The sequence below is a fragment of the Schistocerca cancellata genome, chromosome 8 (assembly GCF_023864275.1).
Source record: "Schistocerca cancellata isolate TAMUIC-IGC-003103 chromosome 8, iqSchCanc2.1, whole genome shotgun sequence".
In the NCBI taxonomy this organism is placed as follows: domain Eukaryota; kingdom Metazoa; phylum Arthropoda; class Insecta; order Orthoptera; family Acrididae; genus Schistocerca; species Schistocerca cancellata.
Genome location: NC_064633.1, coordinates 122577681 through 122599998, shown reverse-complemented (window position 1 = coordinate 122599998; position 22318 = coordinate 122577681). Strand labels below are relative to the sequence as shown.

The 22318-nt window shown below is 40.7% G+C and overlaps 1 protein-coding gene across 1 annotated transcript in view; it reads right to left on the bottom strand.

The window, feature by feature from the left end:
* The window catches only part of LOC126095415 (uncharacterized), a 118978-nt gene that overhangs the window by 39476 nt on the left and 57184 nt on the right, over positions 1-22318 (bottom strand). The window contains exon 3 of the mRNA XM_049910213.1: positions 7048-7194. Coding sequence (XP_049766170.1) covers positions 7048-7194 — 147 coding nt within the window. The remainder of the gene's footprint in view (positions 1-7047; positions 7195-22318) is intronic.

The window sequence follows — 22318 nt, the reverse complement described above, 5'->3', positions numbered from 1 at the left end:
GTTTTTGCAAAATGATCAGCCAATGTTCGAGTGCTGTCTCTCGGTATTGTTAGTAGACACCCCTGTTTCTACAATGCTATCAGGAAGTGACTGTGTTTACTGGAAATCCTCCGGAGGGCTTCCCATACTTCTGTAGAACAAGTGGAATGTTTGTTCGAGTCCTGGAACACTTGCCATGAGCTTTTCTTGCCCTCCTTCATGACGCGTCAAACCTTGGCTCTTGTGACTCTACAGGCTGTGATGATGATGTTTGGTTTGTGGGGCGCTCAACTGCGTGGTTATCAGCGCCCGTACAATTTCCCAATCTTTGCTCAGTCCAATTTCGCCACTTTCCTGGATGATGATGAAATGATGAGGACAACACAAACACCCAGTCATCTCGAGGCAGGTGAAAATCCCTGACCCCGCCGGGAATCGAACCCGGGACCCCGGGCTCGGGAAGCGAGAACGCTACCGCGAGACCACGAGCGGCGGACCTCTACAGGCTGTGAGGTTGCTGTTGAGCAGCATTTAAACATCGAAGAGCCACATGCTGGTTCCAGGTTGCTGAACAGCACTCATCTGTCCACCGGCGTACTGGTCACCTCCTATGATAACCTGAAGACTGTGGTATGTGTAATTCAAAGGCATGATGTGACCCACCATTCCTCGATGCTGTCACAGTGTTGAAACGTAGCCAACAGGCTGGACAGTGCCAATTTAGCCCTGCTGATCATCCATTTTGGTGGTTTCTGTTCAAGCAATTCTCTATCCAGCAGGTAGGTGGATCCACAGTGTGAAGTGGTCACTGGAACAAAGGTCACCATTTTCTCTCCACTGTGCTGAGTGTGCAAGGGCTAGAGAGAAGAAAGAGAGGTCTATGGCTGAGGATGACTCAGTAGCAGCTGAGAAATGTGTGGGACTGCCAGTGTTGAGGATGCACGGCATCTGAGAACATCATGAGGTTCTCCAAGACTAACTCCTGGAACAGGTACAGTTTGAGCTCCATAATTCATTATGGGCACTGAAATTACCCAGTAGGAGAAATGGAAGGGGCAGTTGTTCAATAAGGCCTCGAAGAGCCCCAGAGTCTATTGCATCCTGTGGAGGTAAGTACCGGGAGCAGATAGTGATTGTCTGACTCGCATGAACTGCGGCGACTACTGCTTGTAGGTCAGTACCTAAGGGGAGAGTAGAGGAGTGTTGTGTGTTATTGACAAGATGTAAACAGTAATGAAATTCTAAACTCAGATTGGAATGTATACCGCAGAGACAGGCTGGACAGTGAAGGGGGAAGCGTGTTTATAGCGATAAGAAGTGAAGTAGTATCGAAGGAAATTGATGGAGATCCAAACTGTGAAATAATTTGGGTGAAGATCATGGTTAAAGCAGGCTCAGACGTGGTAATTGGATGTCTCTATAGGCCCCCTGGCTCAGCAGCTGTTGTGGCTGAGCACCTGAAGGATAATTTGGAAAATATTCCGAGTAGATTTCCCCACCATGTTATAGTTCTGGGTGGAGATTTTAATTTTCTGGGTATAGGCTGGGAGACACAAACGTTCATAATGGCTGGCAGGGACAAAGAATCCAGTGAAATTTTTTTAAGTGCTTTATCGTAAAACTACCTCGAGCAGTTAAACAGAGAACTGACTCGTGGCGATAACATATTAGACCTTCTGGTGACAAACAGACCCGAACAATTTGAAACAGTTAACGCAGAACATGGAATCAGCGACCATAAAGCGGTTACTGCATCGATGATTTCAGCCGTAAATAGAAATATTAAAAAAAGGTAGGAAGATTTTTCTGTTTAGCAAAAGTGACAAAAAGCAGATTTCAGAGTACCTGACGGCTCAACACAAAAGTTTTGTTTTAAGTACAGATAGTGTTGAGGATCAGTGGACAAAGTTCAAAACAATCGTACAACATGCGTTAGATGAGTATGTGCCAATCAAGATCGTAAGAGATGGAAAAGAGCCACCGTGGTACAACAACCACATTAGAAAACTGCTGCGGAAGCAAAGGGAACTTCACAGCAAACATAAACATAGCCAACGCCTTGCAGACAAACAAAAATTACGTGAAGCGAAATGTAATGTGAGGAGGGCCATGCGAGAGGCGTTCAATGAATTCGAAAATAAAGTTCTATGTACTGACTTGGCAGAAAATCCTAAGAAATTTTGGTCTTATGTCAAAGCGGTAGGTGGATCAAAACAAAATGTCCAGACACTCCGTGACCAAAATGGTACTGAAACAGAGGATGATAGCCTTAAGGCCGAAATACTAAATGTCTTTCTCCAAAGCTGTTTCACAGAGGAAGACTGCACTGTAGTTCCTTCCCTAGATTGTCGCACAGATGACAAAATGGTAGATATCGAAATAGACGACAGAGGGATAGAGAAACAATTAAAATCGCTCAAAAGAGGAAAGGCTGCTGGACCTGATGGGATACCAGTTCGATTTTACACAGAGTACACGAAGGAACTTTCCCCCCTTCTTGCAGAAGTGTACTGTAGGTCTCTAGAAGAGCGTAGCGTTCCAAAGGATTGGAAAAGGGCACAAGTCATCCCCGTTTTCAAGAAGGGACATCGGGGAAGGGACATCGAACAGATGTGCAGAACTATAGACCTATATCTCTAACGTCGATCAGTTGTAGAATTTTGGAACATGTATTATGTTTGAGTATAATGACTTTTCTGGAAACTAGAAATCTACTCTGTAGGAGTCCGCATGGGTTTCGAAAAAGATGATCGTGTGAAACCCAGCTCGTGCTATTCGTCCACGAGACTCAGAGGGTCATAGACACGGGTTCCCAGGAGGATGCCATGTTTCTTGACTTCCGCAAGGCGTTCGATACAGTTCCCCACAGTCCTTTAATGAACAAAGTAAGAGCATATGGAATATCAGACCAATTGTGTGATTGGATTGAAGAGTTCCTAGATAACAGAATGCAGCATGTCATTCTCAATGGAGAGAAGTCTTCCGAAGTAAGAGTGATTTCAGGTGTGCCGAAGGGGAGTGTCGTAGGACCGTTGCTATTCACAATATACATAAATGACCTTGTGGATGACATCGGAAGTTCACTGAGGCTTTTTGCGGATGATGCTGTGGTATATCGAGAGGTTTTAACAATGAAAAATTGCACTGAAATGCAGGAGGATCTGCAGCAAATTGACGCATGGTGCAGAGAATGGCAATTGAATCTCAATGTAGACAAGTGTAATGTGCTGCGAATACATAGAAAGAAAGATCCCATATCATTTAGCTACAATATAGCAGGTCAGCAACTGGAAGAAGTTAATTCCATAATTTATCTGGGAGTACACATTAGGAGTGATTTAAAATGGAATGATCATATAAAGTTGATCGTCGGTAAAGCAGATGCCAGACAGATTCATTAGAAGAATCCTAAGGAAATGCAATCCGAAAACAAAGGAAGTAGGTTACAGTACGCTTGTTCGCCCACTGCTTGAATACTGTTCAACAGTGTGGGATCAGTACCAGATAGGGTTGATAGAAAAGAGAGAGGAGATCCAACGGAGAGCAGTGCGCTTCGTTACAGGATTATTTAGTAATCGCGAAAGTGTTACGGAGGTGATAGATAAACTCCAGTGGAAGACTCTGCAGGAGAGACGCTCAGTAGCTCGGTACGGGCTTTTGTTGAAGTTTCGAGAACATACCTTCACCGAGGAGTCAAGCAGTATGTTGCTTCCTCCTACGTATATCTCGCGAAGAGACCATGAGGATAAAATCAGAGAGATTAGAGCCCACACAGATGCATACCGACAATCCTTCTTTCCACGAACAATATGAGACTGGAATAGAAGGGAGAACTGATAGAGGTACTCAAGGTACCCTCCGCCACACACCGTCAGGTGGCTTGCGGAGTACGGATGTAGATGTAGACAAACACAGCAACACCTCCCTTGGCATCAGTAGCTTTGAAGTATTTTGTGTAAACACAAGCAAAGGGGTTGTACCAGTGCCAGTAGTTCCAGTTCCTCCACATGAGTGCTGAACCCATTCATGTTCCACTATAGTATGGGAGCTATTTACTGTGGGGTTCGTACTTTCACTCTGTCTTTCCACTGGGGTGAAAACCCACAGCGGTTGAGTTTCAGGCCTGGGGCAGGATGGTTGCCCCGGGCAGACTTCACAATCCATTGGCTTTGAAGGAGAGCCATGAAGTTGAATGACATAGACATGGACTGATGGTCTACTGCCTGCTTTCGCCTGTGGCGGAAGCTTCCCATTTGCTTTCTTGGCCTGGGATGGCTTTGCAGGAACTACTGCTGCAGCAGCAGCAGCAGCAGCAGCAGCAGCAGAGGCAGTGCTGGATTTTTTTACAAGACTCTGCCTTTGGAAGTACCATTACCTCCACAGTGGTAATAACTCTGGCTTTCTATGATGTTCTCGGAGGGGTTATGGGCTCTGAAACAACTGCAGCTTGACAAGACACAGGAAACGGAGATACTAGTGCTAACACTAGCAACCTCCATTTGTGTAAAGGTGTTGGCTGTCAAAATAGGCTTTTTAAGGGCCACAGAAAATGATGTAGTGAATGCGCGAGGCTCCATGGCTTTATAGACCTTTTTGACCTCTCCATATGGGATGCATTTTGATGTCTTACTCCCCTGTATCTTTCGTTCTTCAAGGAAGACAGTGCAATTCCTATTCCAGACAGTGTGAGCCCCAGAAAAATTTACACACTCTGGATGGGAGGAGCAGCCAACTCCACAGGGTGGCCTTGCCACATTTTCCACAAACTGCTTCATCCGTACATGCTAAGGTGGTGTGTGCAAAGCGCTGGCATTTAAAACAGTGCACTACGTTGGGGACATATGGCCTTATTCCTAGGTGAAGTAAACCTGACTTGATATGCATTGGGAGTTTTGTGCTATTGAAGGTAAGGATGAAGGAGTCAGATGTTACCAAATCCCCATCCACCTTTGTCAGTATATTCTGCACATCAACGATCCCTTCATGTGCCCACTCATTTTTCAATTTGTTTTTAGCAATGTCTACCAGATCTCTACATGACATAACGGCTTTAATGTAGTTGGAGGTGTTACAGAGCTCCATTTCGAGGGCATATTCTCCAAGCCATTTAGCTTTCCAGAGGTTTTTTGCTTGTTGGGAACTAGCAATTTCAACTAACAGTGTGCCATTGTGCAATCACTTGACGGATTTCAGTATACTTGTGACGCCCTCCAAACCTTTCTGAATATAAAAAGGCAAAACTTTTTTGAAACTGCCCTCTTTCTGTTTAACAATTAAAAATACATTCTGACTGGCAGCATACATTCTGTTACTATTCATGGACAAATTCAGTGTAACCCCCGAGTCTGCAGGACTGGCTACATGGTGCCTCTTATTTGCTTGGGTGTTAGTACCTACCAGCGGCAAACCCCTTCCACTGGAAGGAGAAGGAGAAATCTTCGAGGGTTCCATTTTTATCACACAAGCAGCTAGGAAAATAAGTGTACACTCAGACAGAGTCCAATGTGCCGCAGTAAGCCTTATATGACTGAGCTGCGGCAGGGTCCCCAGAGATTGCCCGCTAATGACAGTTCCACCTCAACAGCCACACATCACATCAGCCCACAGCACATTATCCTCACAATCCAGGCCAGACAGTGGTCGCTGAAGCATGCCCAGAGTTTAGGGTGACATGGAACTGGTGGCACTTACAAGACCCCAGCTCAGGAACTCCGGGGTTGCCAAGCTCATATGCAGCAAATGAATGCTGAACCCCTGAGAGATTTGTAACGAATAATAATAATAATAATAATAATAATAATAATAATAATACCTCATAATCCAGTAAAACAATGGACAGAACTTAGATGAGGGTAATACAATAATGGACACAATAAAAATAACTTTTTCTTGCCGCTCTCACTCAAACATCTGTCTTTTCTGCTTCTTTCAGAAGTCTGTCTATTTCTGAGATCACTCCTGAAACTTGATTTCAAATTTTATGCCTTAGCTTTTATTACACATAGGTCCACAGCAGGAATAAAGTGTGGAAATGTTTCATCCACATCTTCATACACAATTTTTTACATTGCTGTTCATGTAATGTTGATACTGTCTTGCACAATACAATTATGTAACTACTCCGATGTGGTAACTGGTCCACTCCTTGAAGCAAATAAAACGCTGTCATGTGAAAACCACATGAAAACTTACAGATTTTCTAGAGATAGCCCATCACAGCAATATGCACATGTATGGCTGAGGAGCCAGATCACTGGTTCTGAGAATAGTGGGGTTAAGGACCTGAAGATCAAATCTCCTCTAATCCATAGGTAGGGCTTGGAAGCATTCCAGAATCTGTCAGAAATATCTATGGTCTGTCGCTAAAATCCCCTAATGTGGGGAAAGCTTATTAACTGTTTAATCAGATATTAATACTGCTGTAGCCACGAGCAAAGAATTACCAGAGCTCCAGCAGTAACTCAGTGGCAGATACCATATCGAGAACTGTCAGACCAAGCAGAGAGAGAGAGAGAGATTTTCAGTGACCAGGTTAACCATGACACTGTACCTGGCTATATTACTATTGTGGCCCTGAGTCTCGCTTGCAATCAGTCGATAACAATAACAGACACTGAAAGCTCGGTAAACATTTGTCAAATGGAGCTTCATAAACATTTGTCATCGACTCCCTCTCAAATGACTCGTCATGCCTCATGTGCCACACATTCTGTCTACTACTGTAATCCGAGAGCACCACTCAAGCCACTATCGGAGTTCTGACTACTCGAAGTGTTTATATGTGCAGTTTAAGACCCTAAATTGTAAGAAACTAACTTGGGACAGCTCCATCAAACTGGCCCATATAATTCTACGTAGAAAAATAAAAATAAAGTAACATTAATTTTTGTCTGTAATAATAAGCAAACTGGCATTTTCTGCTAATATTGGGTGTTGCATGAAACATGTGCTGAACAGTATTTATCTGGGCTGACCCTCCTACACATTGCAAAAATGAATTTGCAACCATCTACTGAAACACCAGAGAAAATTCACCTAAATGAGATAATATTATATAGTTAGCATTACCCTGGAGAGGGAGGAAATTTAAAGCATTTTCCCATATCTCCTGAACCACATAGGTTAGTATGGAAATGCATATAATGGATTGCTGGCACCATAGAGATGTAGTGAGCTGCTTCTTCACCAAGGCTCCAACAAGATTCAATTTCGAGCCTGTAACATAAAAAGGAACCCTTCCACTAAAACTGATATATCAGAAACTTTACTTTAGTGCTGAAAAATGAGAAAAAATGAATTCATGCCATGTGGTACAAAGTATACATTTAGCCAGATAAACACAATTGGTGTTATACAAACACAAATACAACTGCATCTGCACAAGGTGTCAAGTTACTATGTCTATTTCCATTTCATGAATGTGTGGTAGAATATCAGTCCTCCTTAATATGGCTCACGGTTCACCACCCTGCATACTGGTTCATTAAAATATTAGCTGGATTCATTCAAAATTCCTGGTTTGAACTGGAAAATATTTGAAACAGCAACTGAAAATAAATGCTCCACTGCCAGCAGTATTGAAACTAAAAATGCTGTCCTCCTGTTTCTTGGATGATGATCATCATATTCATAACATACATTTGCATTACAGGACATCAAACTTGGAGCATTAATTGCAGGCAAGTGTTCATTATAATACTCATTCATCATGATATCAAACATCACATTTCCCATCATAAATGGGAGCTTTCAGGTGTGCAGAATGAGTTACATATTAACAGGCAGATGCAGCCACTGCATTCTACTTCAGTAATGAAACTAAAAAGAAATTATGACAACTGCTAAGCTAATCATACTGTCAATTATGGGAATTACTTCTAGATTACTTTATTTCTACTGTTCAGCTGCTGTTTTTATCACTACTCCATACATAACATTTCCACAACTTCATTAATTTTGCAGAACAATATCACATCTACATACTTGAAAAGCTAAAGAAGACTTAAATTCAGAAATGAATATTGTATTAACAATGAACTATCACTGAACAGCTTAAAATTTGAAAAGAAAATTAATGTGTTCAAGGAGAAGAAATAAAAACTTTGACATTTGCTATGACATTGTAAGTCTGTTAGGGGCGGCAATGGATGGGCAGAGCAGTTGAATGGCAGGGATAGTGACTTGAAAAGAGGTTTTAAGATGTATATCAACAAAAGTAAAACAAATATGATGGAATGTAGTTGAATTAAATCAGGAGATGCTGAGGGAATTTATCAAGAAATGAAACAGTGAAAGTAGTAGATGAGTTTTGCTGGTTGGTCTATGATAAAGTAGAGGATATAAAATGCAAACAGCATGTAGCAAAGAGGACATTTCTGAAAGAGAAATTTGTTACAACCAAATATAAATTTAAGTGTTAGTAAGTCTGCTGTGCAGATATTTTCCTGGAGTATAGCTTGTACGAAACTGGAACATCGATGATGAAATAGTTTAGACAGGAAGAGCACAGAAACTCTTAAAATTTGGTACTACGCAATAACACTGAAGACTAGCTGGGTAGACCAAATAAATAATGAAAAAGTATTGAATCAATTAGGGGCAAAAAGAAATTTATAGCAGAGAATGACTAAAAGAAGGCATGGTTGATAAGAGCATATCCTGAGACAGCAAGGAATTGCCAATTTGTTAGTGGAGGGGAGTGAGAAAGGTAAAAGTTATAGAGGGAGATCATGGCTCAAATACAGTAGGCAGGTTTAAATGGAGGTACATTGCAATAGTTATGCTGAGATAAAGAGGCTTGCACAGGACAGACTAGAAGACCAATAAGACATAAGACAACAACCAAAGCCTAAAGCTTAATGTTATTCACGATTATGACAGCTAAATTTAATCACATAGGTTGGCAACAAACCTGCTACAATGACAAAAACTGCTCTTACTTCATCTATATTAAATACAGTAAAGCATCAATATTCTCTCTCACTCTCTAATCACCAGCCACGAGGCCGGGCCAGTTGGCAGCAGCTCCTCATTCCTCACACCTGTCCACCCTCCATTTCAGCTCTTAGTAAGAAGAACAATTCATACCCTCCATTATTTATACAATGTACTCTGCTCTGGATTTTGTAATTTCTGTTTTCAACTATTCCCTCCATTATTCATTTCAATAGACCATCATGTTGGAGCACATGGCTTATCAGCTGAGCCCTCCTCTTTTTTAGTTGTTTCATGAGGAACCTTTTGTCTCTAGTGCTAATGAAAACTTATTCATGATCCTCTTTTTCCTCTGATTTTCATCATTTTTCTGTAGTAGCATGTTTTGAATGTGTGTGAGTCTCCTCTCGTCTATCACTCCTATCATCCAAGCTCTACTGCTGTATGTTGCAATGCTCCACATGTACACTTTCAACATTTGTTTCTCCATGTCAAGGCTTATATTCTTTGTAGTGAAAATGTTTTTCTTCTTATTAAAAGCATTCTTGGCCTGGGCAATTCTGCATACTATCTTCTTATAGCTTCTTCCATCGCTTGTGATTTTACTTCCCGGTAATTAACTTCGTTCACATCCTCGATTCTTTTATTTTTCAACTTTACTGCTGTCTTGCCCTCTGTGTTTCAACTGCAGACTAGAGCTTTTGTTTGATGTGTGGTATGGAATTCTTCCTACATTATTCTATCAATTGTGTTCACAACTTTCTTTTGTAAGTCCCCATTTTATGCAATTAGGCAGATCTCAGTATATTTTCCTTTACTCCATGAATTGTTACTCCTATGCTTACTGCTGCTCCCACCCTGTTTATTGCTTTTTGGAAGCACACACTAAATATGTGTGGGGATACGGAGAAACCTTGTCATACGCCATTTTGAAAACTAGCTGACTCTTCTTTATTACCACAGTGAACAACTCTGATTTCGTGCATGTAGGTGTTATATATATATCTTCTCTTTTTAAAATTGATTTCCAAAGGATACTGAATAATGCATTCCTGTTGACATTGTCAAATGCCTTCTCAAGATCTACAAATGCTATGGATGTACTCTCACCCTTCTTCAGCTGTTTCTCTATCACTTGCTTCAGTGTCAATATTGCTCTTCTTCTTCCCATACCTTCCCTAAAATCTTTTGTTAATCTTCTTCCTTAAGCTCTTGTATTTATGCGTACCTTTTTCATCCTCTGAGTTTTTATACTGTCTTTCCTTCATCATATTCACAACTTCAGGATTTATCCATTCTTTCCTACTCTCCTATTTCTTTTTCCTGGTATCACTTCTGCTGAGTTTAAAATGCATTTCTTTCTTTTACTACATTTCTGTTCTATCCCCATGCGTCCTCTGGTATCCTCATTGGTATTATGTACTCATTTTGGGTAAACTCATCTTTAAGTTTAGATATCTGCTGCTGTTTCCTTTCTTTCATCTTTAATCTTTTGAACTTTAGTTCACAGAGCATGATAACTAGGTTACGGTGATTGTTGACACCACCTCCATGGTATCTTCTGCTGTCCTTCGTCTGATTCTCTAATATTTCTCTTTCCAGTATGTAGTCTACATGTGACCTACATATGTCTCCTGGGATTTCCCATCTATATCTCTTCCTTGGATTATGCTGGAATACAGTATGTGTTACTAACTATTTATGTCATATGCATATCTCTACAACACTCTCTCCTCTCTCATTTCTTTGGCCCAATTCAGATTTACCAACTGTATTTCCTTTGGTTCCTTCTCCCACTGTTGCACACCAATCTCCATTACTCCATTAGGAGGAAACACGTAATGAAGTTGCAATACTTACATTTTTAAAAGCAGTGTCCAACCAAATAGTTATATCGAATGGCAAAAGAACAATAGTACACCAAAAAAAAAAGAAGGAGAAACATGGTGAACGGTGTGAAGGAGGTCAAAATGCAAAGTTGTGCTTATATGTCAATAATAAAGTGGTAATGTGACCTCCAGACCAGCAAATCATCCCAATGATGCCTTAGAACAAAAAAAAAAAAAAAGGCAAAACACATCTGTGATAAATAAATAAGTGGCAGCAGGAAAAGGCGGTTTTTATTTACAAAACAAGTATTTCTATGCTTGCTGCGGAGGATGGCCATGCAAACAAACTTGTTAAGAATGAAGACTGTAAATTCGAAAAAAGCATTACTAATTTGCAATACAAACTTCACATTTATTTTAACTCAAAATTCGAGTTTGCCTAGAACATTATAAACGAACCAATTTTCAACAGTGTACTATTTTTCAAATGTACAACAACTTTTACGCAAAATCTTGGACTAAATTGATTATCTTCAATTCATTTTGTAAATTTCATTAAAGAACTATGTTTTTCAATTAATTTTCATAAATGTTACAAACAATGCCATATATATGTCACAGCCCACAAACATTTGTGGAAAATAAATAAATAAATAAATAAATAAATAAAGCAACATACAAATTTAGTTTGGTCAGGTTACGTAGTCTGAAGGCTGTGGGGTGATTTTAATCCTGGGTTTTCGACAGTCCCGTAACATAAATGGGGGAGCAAAGAAAAATGTAGTCCTAAGAAATCTACAAGGTATTTTGTGGGTTACATTTACCTTGACAGAATATCATATTAAGATACACCGCTAGTAAACACAGCAATAATACAAATATTTTCTGCAATGACCAAAAAGCTCTTTTACACTAAATGAAATATAAAATTTTTGTAACCTTGCTATCTCAAGTAACATAAAACCTGCAATTGCAGTTCAATCTACTCATGTATGAAAACTGATGCGACTATATGTAATATATGAGATGAACTTGTGCCAGTTCAATGTAGGTGGCATGTTAAGTCATAACATTTCATTTCATGTAAATGTCTTAAACAGTCCAGGGGGCTACGTGCCATCCCCTGTTGTATTTTTCCTTGTGAACATACTTGAAAAATGATTTAATATTTTTCTGTAATATGTGAGAAACGTTGACATTTTTTCGTGTGAAGCGCATCAACTGAAAATGACAAAGATAATAAGCATGGTTTCTTATCTGTGTACACAATGATTAAAAAAGACAATATATACTCTGGTAATTTTCATTTGTCTGATAATAGAGAAGACACTGTACCTTTTCAAGTAGTATCACTGAACTAGAAAGACGCACTCTTCAAATGTTCCATATTAAGAGGTCTATTATTAAATTGGATAGATAATAGATCTACTCACCAAGCGGCAGCAGAAAAAACACGTAAAAGACTGTTGTGATTGGCAAGCTTTTGGAGGTAGTGGCTCCTTCTTCAGGGATAAAGGTTGAAGCGGAAGTCAGAAGGGTGAAGGAGAGGTCTAGGAAAATGGGTAGATTTTGGGAATGTCACCCGGAACCATGGGTCAGGGGAGACTTACCATACAGGATAAGAAGGAAAGACTGATTGTTGGGAACTGCATCGGATGAGATTTGAAAACCTGAGAGCTTAAAGGTGGAAGAGAGGGTAATATGCAAGACAGAGATTACTACTAAAACATCATGCACGAGTTAATAAGACTGAGAAGCTATGTGCATCGTATGTAATGGAGGTGGGAGGGGGCAGTGAAAGAGACAGGAAAGACAATGGAGTGAAGCAGGTAGTAGTTACAATGAAGAAGGAAGGAATTAATGTAAATTAAGGCCAGGTGGGTCGCGAGAACCAAGGACATGTTGCAGCGCTAGTTCCCACCTGCAGAATTCTGAGGAACTGGTGTCTGGGGGAGAAATCCAGAAGGCACATGTGGTGAAACACATGCCGAGTTCACGAATGTCATGTTGTAGAGCATGCTCTGCAACAGAATATTTCGAGTTGCCAGTATATACCCTTGACCTACGCCCATTCATCTTAACTGATAATTTGGTAGTAGTCGTGATGATGTAGAAGGCTGAACAGTGTTTATATAATAGCTGGTATATGACGTGTAGTTTCAAGGGTAGCTCTCCCTTTGATAGTATATGCTTTGCCAGTTACAGGGCTATTACAGGTGGTTGTAGGAGGGTGCATAGGGCAAGTCTTGCAGCGGGGCAGTCACAGGGGTAGGAGCCATAGGGTAGGGAGATGGGTATAGAAGGAGCATAGGGTCTGACAAGGAGATTGAGGAGATTGGGAGGGTGACAGAAAGCTATTCTAGATGTGGTAGGCAAAATTGCACACAGAATGGATCTCATTTCAGGGCATGATTTTAAGAAATCATGGCCCTGTCAAAGTAGCTGATCGACACATTGCAGATCAGGATAATACTGAGTCAACAATGGTATGCTCTGACACTGTTTTGAGGAGGGATCAACAGTACCAGGATTGGATGTGATGGCCAGGAAATCTGCTTTTTAGATAGGCTGGTGGGGTAGTGCAAAGAAGGCTGAGGTAAGAATGGTGGTATACTGCTGTAAAGAGTCTGCATTCGAACAAATACGTTTGCCTCAGATGCCGGGGCTGTATGGGAAGGAATGTTTGACATCGAAAAGATAGAAACTGTCACAATGTAAGTACTGTTGTTTGTTGATAGGACTAATGTGGACGGAGGTGTATAGCTGGCCTTCGGTGAGAATGAGATCAACATCAAGGAAAGTGGCATGGGATTCAGGATAGGACCGTGTGAAATTTAATTGGGAGAAGGTATTCAGAGGTTCTAGGAAGTTGATTAAGATGAGTAGGAAGGATGTCATAGGTTTGGAATCAGGTGGGCGATGACCGAGGAAATGTCCAGCAGCAGGCAGATCAGAAGATTTCCTAAAATCATGTCCTGTAATGAGATCCATTCTGTCTGCAATTTTGCCCACTACACCTAGAATAGCTTTCCGTCGCCCTCCCAATCTCCGCTGTACTCTTGTCAGACCCTATGCTCCTTCTGCACCCGTCTCCCTACCCTTACCAGATATTATGTAAACACTGTTCAGCCTTCTACATTGGCATGACTACCCCAAAATTAACAATTAGGATGAATGGGCATAGGGTATATACTGGCAACTTGCAATATCCTGTTGCAGAGCACACTCTACAACATGACATTCGTGACCTTGGCACCTGTTTCATGACATGTGCCATCTGGATTCTTCCCCCAGACACCTGTTACTCAGAACTCTGCAAGTGGGAACTAGGACTACAACATGACCTTGGTTTTCGCCACCCACCTGGCCGTAATGTACATTAATTTCTTCCGTCTCAGCTTTTCTTCACTGTAACTACTCTTTGCTTCACTCTGTTTTAGTTTCCTACATCTTTCATTGTCTTTCCCATCTATTTTTCACCACCCCCTTCCACCTCTGTTATGTACAACGCACTTAGCTTCTCAGTCCGTTCAACTCGTGCATGATGTTTTAGTAGTTATCTCTGTCTTGCATATTATCCCGTCTTCCACCTTTAAGCTCTCATGTTTTCAAATCTCGTCTGATGCAGTCCCTAACAATCAGTCTTTCCTTCTCATCCTGTACGGGAAGTCTCACCTGACCCGTGGTTCTGGGTGACTTTCCCAAAATCTACCCCTTTTCCTAGACCTTTTCTCTAGTCCTTTTCCTTCACCCTTCTCCCTTCCACTTCAACCCTTCTTCCTGAAGAAGGTGCCACTGGTTCCGAAACTGCCAATTACAACAGTTTTATGTGTGTGTTCTGCCACCACTTGGTGAGTAGATTTTTTATCCATCCAATTAAATTATTTTATCAATAATTGATTGTTTTTGTTGTTATATTAAGAGGTCTGTAATAAGTGTAATGATTGTTAACTTATCTACATTTTTTTCAGAATGCAAAATGTTAATTTTTTACTACTGAAACCATCTTTCATTTTTAGAACAATTGAGTCCTTTCCTGCAATTATTAAAAGTTTCATTAATTACGATCTTACCCTAATGTTGCCCGGCATTATGGTCAGTACAACTGTTTTTTGGTAGTTATTGCTTTTCTAGCCTGGATATTATTGAGCTAATGTATTTAGTTTATGCATTTATGAAAGCAAAACCTACCTCAATCATCAATTCGATTTTCTGATGCAAATTTTGTCATACTGGGCTACAAATATCTAGTATGTTATTTTCCATGTAGGCACCATTACAGAGAAAGCTGAAACTAAATATGGTTCACAAAATAAAATCAGTCTGCTACTAATAAACACACATACATGCAAACCCTGAAGTGTCAACCCCTGAGACCAAAATAGGTCATGTTCCTATGTTGTGTTTGCTTTGGTGTACAATAACGTATGTGCACGATAATGTAACTTCAGTAAAAGAGAAGTAATTATAATCAATTATTTAGCATAACGAAGTGTTGGTGTAATAAGTCTTTGTTAACATATTGCATTTTAAAACATTGCAAGAAGATCTGTGATAAAAATAAACACAATTATCTGTTTAAAAGACATCTTCAGACAACAAGTTACAATTACATTACACACAGATCATTCATTTAGTTACAACACATAAAAAATTTCACTACAATGGGACATGGAGCAAATGGAACAGCATCTGCTGGTAGATGCTTTTCATCAAATCTAGAAAAGAAGTTTCTTAAAAAAAGAAAAAGCTATCTCACAGTGCACGTTTTCTCCGATTCTTGTGGGTCGCAAAATAAAAACAATATCATGAATCAGTGATATTAAGATTATGCGAAACAACTAAAAGTTTTTGACAAAATAGCTCATTACTTCCCAATCAGGATCACAGTTATGCCCACTGGTAGAGTATTTAGAAGGAACTCAGAGAACTTGAAACCATAACCTTACCATCATACTATCATGAAGTTCTGAGCCACCATGACATCTGTATGGTTTTGGGCAATGACTAGCATGTGCACGATTTCAAGGGCGCTGTTAATAGATTAATGAAGAAGATGATACCATTCAAAATGTCTGAAGTCAGAGGTCTTATTTATAGAAAAACAAAGGTAGTGCTATATGTAAAGTCAAAATAACATACTTTTCCTCTCCGATCATTGTTGAAATGAAGAAAAGTAACAGATGGTTTAAAGAACATTGATCAAGCACCTGTAATAAAAAACCTAGACACCTTTTAAATGACGAAGAACCTCATGATGTAAAGAAACTAATTTAGATATATAGGACTGGTAGCCAGTGATATCTGAAGTTGAGGCATGCACCGAAGTTTCAGTGCAGTAGATGACACGTTTACAAGGGAGAAAATTCTTTATCTTGGCATCTGGCATTCATTATGATGTAAGCACCCCTCGAGTTCATGATGTACAAAGATCACAAAGTTGAATTACTTAAATCCAGTTTATGGTCCCGTGCAAAGTTGGAGATATATCTGTGACAGAAAAAAATCTGTGGCAAAGAGCATGCTACAATTTATCGATAATTTAGGAAAACTATTATAGTTACATAATGAGCTACATTTTCCCCATGAAACTGAAATACATTCATCAAATAAAAGACTGAAAGCAAGAATGGAATTATACATTATTAGTGTACACTTGTTCCCACCTCACCTCACTTGTGTGCTGATAAGTGGCACTAATATATTTTACTTGTCACAGTTATGGCCATATGGCAAGGTAAATGCATTGGGTCAATGTGACTCATGATTAAGGAATAGAGTAGAAACTTTTTATAAGAGTGTGTGTGTGTGTGTGTGTGTGTGTGTGTGTGTGTGTGCGCGTGCATGCGCGCATGCTACTGTTGATTGAAAAGTACTGTGTTATACTAAGTTATGTACTAGCGATAAAGATTGCACAATGACAGAGTCTGGGACACTGGGTTTTGCCCCAGTGAGAAGTGTTGCGGTTTTCACCCCAGTGAGAAGTGTTGCAGTTTTCACTTAATGAAGTAGCACAGTCGAGGAGGGAGAAGACTCAGTTACTAGGACAAATTGCAGAAAGGGATGAGCAGTTAGTGGCAATCAAATGAACTAATCCTTTTATAGAACTAGCCAACATCTATTTAATAACTCCCTTTTCTGGCATGTGAGTCATGGATTTAATGGCTTTTTTGGGAGTGACAGAGTGACCAGCAAACTTTGCACATAACAAATCCCAGTTGGCAGGGAAGGAAAAACCTTTGTCAGATATAGAGAGGGGTTGGGAGTGGACAGACATTTGAAACAAGGTGTCCCACAACAGTATAAAATAAAAAATGGCTTTAGGTTTTTCCACACGTGTCACATACGAGTTAGTAAGAGGCATGGTGAGGCAATAGAATGTTTTGTGGATAGGATATGCAAAATTAATGTGTAGATATACGACTTGGGGGACAGCGACGAGACGAATATGATCACACTCCAAGACGTTGAACATAGCATACTAGACACCTTCCCGAGGGGCCTACCACACGATACGTCAAAAAGGGTTTGGACAGGTACCCCAAGACACCTACATGCATTGTCATGTTGGCTTCATTGTTTGAAGAAATTGACATGGAAATAGAAGTATGCAAATGCAAGGAGCGTTTTCCTCTAATGTAAGATGTTATAGGTGTGGACGGTTTGAGGCAAATCCAGGACATGTTGGCAGCCTCAGTGGGATAAAAATTGTGTGGATGGACACCATGAATGAGGTTACAGAAGTAACAATATGGTGGGAATGCACAGGAGGGCCATGGACAGGCATTAAACACCAGAGGGTACCACAAGTCTGCAGAGCAGCATTCCTGTTCAGTGCTGCAGATTTGTTTGCAGACGTGATGTGTGATATAGGAGGAATTGTGGGAAGCAGAGAACATCAAGTTTTTGTAGGACACAGGGATGCTTGTATCAATGGAAGATCTGGATCTCATAGGTCTGAAGCGAATGAACCCACCATGCTACTGATTGCTTATGGTGGGATACAGTAATGTGAAATCATTAGGTTGTATGATATTAAATTTTCACGTTGGGTTGGTTCAGTTTAAGCAGACTATGGAAGTAGTGCCTTGAGTAAGCAAAGGTTATTGTATGATCCTAGACTTAAGAGTTTCTGTTGGAACACCATGTCAAAATTGACCTTAGGTGATGTACGGTGGAGTTTAGCACGACAACATTCTAACTGGGGGAAACAGTTGCCAGTGAAGTACATTGCAAGGTTCATCTGTCAGAAGGGGCAAGCTAGTTAAACTGCAAATAAAAGTGCTCCAGCTCAATTCACTTGATACTGTGCTGGAAGGCAATGGAAAGTTGTTTTGGGTGAATGTAGAACTAGAGCTGCCTGTTGATATGTTGGGTATAATAGGGCCACTGGAGTAGAAGGATGTATTGGTACATCATGCTGTTTCGTGAGGACAAGCAATACAGGTAAGAGATGCTGGGAAAGTGGTACCCATGAATTTGGGTAACTTTGACACCAATGAGGTAAAGCTAACACAGTGGCTGTTAGTAGCAAACTGAGACATCTTAGTGGAGGACGATTGGGATGTGTCAAATGTGGACTATGGCTAGACACAGGCAACCAGTAAAATTGCATTATGTAAGAAGGTCAAGCATCTGGAAAGAACAGAAAGGGTGCCAATGGAGACACTGCTACTGGAGCTCAAGAATTTATTTTATTCTCAAGGTCCATTACCAGCAACACATGTCACGCAGTATCAGGTACCAACACAGGAATGAAGCACCAGTATATCAACAACCATACTGTATACCTCAGCATTTATAGCCAATCATGAGGATTTCATTAACAAACATTTAACTGATAGAGTAGTAGAGGGGAGCAATAGTCCATGGGGTGCTGCCATTATGGTTGTGCCAAAAAGTTGGCAGATGGTTTCATGAAGTACAGATTTAGCTGTGAATATTGCTACCTAATAGTAAAACAGTAACAGATGTGTACCCAATACCCAATACCACTGAGACCCTTGATAACCTGGGACACTGCCAATACTTCTCTACCATGGATTTAAGGAGTGGGCACCATATGTTGGAAGTGGTTCCAGAGGACTGGCTGAAGACAGCATTTTCTGTCTCCCAGCATCATTAGCAGGACCAGATTGGGATTAAAGAATGCACCAGCAACATTTCAATGATTGTTGGATGGGGTACTGATGGGGCTGAAACCTTGGTGTAATGACATAATTCTGTACTTGAGGGATATGAGGGAGCATGTGCATTGGTTGAGAGAAATTTTTTAAAAAGTTACATGCCACACATCTGGTTTTGAGTGTGGAGAAGTGTCATTTTGCCTTGATGAAAGTTGGTTACTTTGGGCACACAATTTGTCAAAAAGGGATAAAGACACGAGGCTGGTACATGCACTACAGGATTTTCCGGTTAAGTAGTACAGGATTTTGTGGTCAAGTAAGGAGCTACTTTTTTTTAGGCTCACCAATTATTATAGGATATTTGTGAAAGGCTTTACACATGTTGTGTAATCAGACACACAACCACTAAAGAGAGGTAGGAAATTCAAGTGGAAAAAGGAGTGTCAGGTCGCATTCAAGGGGTTAAAGAAAGCTTTGACTTAGAGCCCAGTGTTGATTTTCCCAGACTATCATAAATAGTTTGTGTGGTTGTAATACATCCAATCAGCCTGTGGGGTGTATTTTAAGTCATGTGGTAGAGGATGAGGAGTAACCTGTGGCTTATGCTTCATGACAATGGGATGAGGAGGAAAGGAACTATTCCACAATGGAAAAAGAAATGTTCTACTTAATATATGGAGTGACATATTTTAGACGTTATTTGTAAGGAAAGAAATTCTACATTGTAACTGACAATGCAGTTCTGAAGTAGTAGTTAGGGCTAAAGGATTCCTCTAGTAGGATCACTAGGAGGGCTTCATGACAGTTGAGTTTGACTATTAAGTTTTGCGTAAGCCAGCATCTAAACAAAGATAGCTTGAGTTGAAAGGTAGCAGTAGTACAAGCACTGTGTCATGGCCTTGCTGAGTGGCAAGCAGCACATGCCACTGATGCTAACTGGAAGGTGTCCATGGATGCAGCTGCGTTCAGCATGTATGGCGGTCTGTTATCTAAGTTACCTAGGTTGGGGCCTCACGTGGTGGTGGCAGCTAAGTTCAAGAGACAAGTACTAAAGGACACACATGCTGGGCAAGGAGATCATAAGGTAACAAACCAGAGGGTAGTGGAAAAGTACAGGTAGAAGGGGTGAAAGCAAACATAAACCAATACATAAATAATGGTGTACAGAGTGCAATATGAGCAGGCATGAACTTTAAGCAGTCACTATTACAAAAGTTAGCAAAGGTTACTAAACCCTAGGAAATTATGGGAATGGATACCCTAGGTCCATTTAATTGGATTCCAGAAGGAAACTGCCATCTTAATGATCATTAACCACTTCTCTTGGTATCTGGAGATTATTGCCATTCCAAATTAGGAGGCAGCTGTGGTGGTGCAAGCAGTGGCCAACAACTGGTTGCTCAGATTTGGTTTGCCTGAAATAATATTCACTGACCAAAGGACCAATTTCACGTGAGACTTGATGAAATAACAATGTCATTTGATAGATTGCTCTGCACCCACAAACTAATTGGAGAATATAGTGTGCGCAGTACTACTGGTAGGATGTTGAGTTACTATGTAAATTCTCATCAGAATTACTGGGATGCATATTTATTATTTATGATAGCACATAGAGCCTGAAGGTTCACACTAGTAGTATGCTGCCCCTCCATAAGGTGATGTATGAGAGGAATATACCTTAGCCATTTGATATGGTCAAACCAAAATTGGCAAGGATGGGGAGTCGGTTACAAATTTCACCAGGATGCTTAGGGAAGTATGGAGGTGTGTGTAGTGGTCAAACACCAACACCCTGGAATGTAAAGTGTTAGTGGAGAAACACACACAGGAAAATTACCACACACCGAGCGAGGTGGCGCAGTGGTTAGGCACTGGACTCGCATTTGGGAGGACGACGGTTCAATCCCGCGTCCGGCCATCCTGATTTAGGTTTTCCGTGATTTCCCTAAATCGCTCCAGGCAAATGCCGGGATGGTTCCTTTCAAAGGGCACGGTCGACTTCCTTCCCCGTCCTTCCCTAATCCGATGAGACCGATGACCTCGCTGTCTGGTCTCCTTCCCCGAAACAACCAACCAACCAAAATTACCACAATATAGTGTAGGGCAATGGGTAAGCCTGTATACCCTAAAGGACAAAACAAAAAAGTATGTCACACAGTACCAAGGGCTAACAAGTAGTAGCAACATCAAGCTTCAGTTGCCAACTAGGATGACAGTTCACATCAGACACGGAAGGAAACATTATAGTGAAAAGGTTGTAGGGAATAATTTTCTGGTGTACCACAATTACTGGAACTTTTATGTTGATGGATTATGAACCACCAGGTGACGAAGTATATGCAGACAATGGTTGATACAATGAATTGATATCTAGGAATTATACAGACTTTATGGATGCACTGAACATGAAAATAACTGCAATGCTGGGGCTTGCAGCCCTCCAGCATAACAATCCTGGACCATGCATGGCGTATGCCAAAATTCACAGGGGCTACAACAACAACCACCACCAACATTGTATTTTTTATTGCACACATAACTGACAGACTGCAGTGGCACCATTCCAAGAGAATGCTATCAGCATGGACCTACTCACTTCCCCAGGATAAAATGCTCAAAAATATGTCTCACCATATTCTGGTGTCTCGTACGTGTTTAGGTTGACATGCAGCTACAACTAGTCAGTAGTTATCCATGGATGAGGACTCTGGGATTTATGCCGACTGCTGCCATGGTTCCTCAGACAGAAGGTCAACTGAAGTCATCCTGTGCAACCTGTCGTCTGATATTGGTCTGCCTGCCTGGGATCTTTACCTCCAACACTAAATGGAACACAAACAGTCATCCTTGGGCCATGCTGAGACTTTGCTCCTACAAAGCAGACCTCCGGAACATTGGTATATTGGCATGATACAGTGGTTGTGCAACTAATGACAATCAGTTTTTTGTGAACCAATACTTTAACTCTAATAATTGTGATTCAGTTTTCTGTGGCTGACAGTCCACTGGATTTGTCTGTCTCTCTCACTTCAAAGACAGACTTAACTATTTCCTGTGTTGCGTAATTATGCTGCAAAGGAGGAAATTTGAAGCTTTACGTTCATTTCAATAAACTTGTTTTCATTGTCTACCTGGGCTTTAGTTCCTCTGCAGGAAATTATGCATGGGCCAATTCAATTGGAGACAAAGTTGTGTGTGGGCTCTCTCTGTATGCTTCACCTACATCCCAGTTAATGGTTCTTCACGTGTTTGTGGCGGACTAAAATTTGCTCATCATTCCAGTATGTCTACAACTAAGGATGTAATTACGCAAGTCCTATTGCTTCTACAAAACATACAATAGGCCCAGGAGCTAATGTCAGAGAAGATCGCTGCCATCATCACTGTGTCACCAGAAACTCCACACAGTTATTGCACAGATGGAGCCATGGGCCAACTTCAATAACA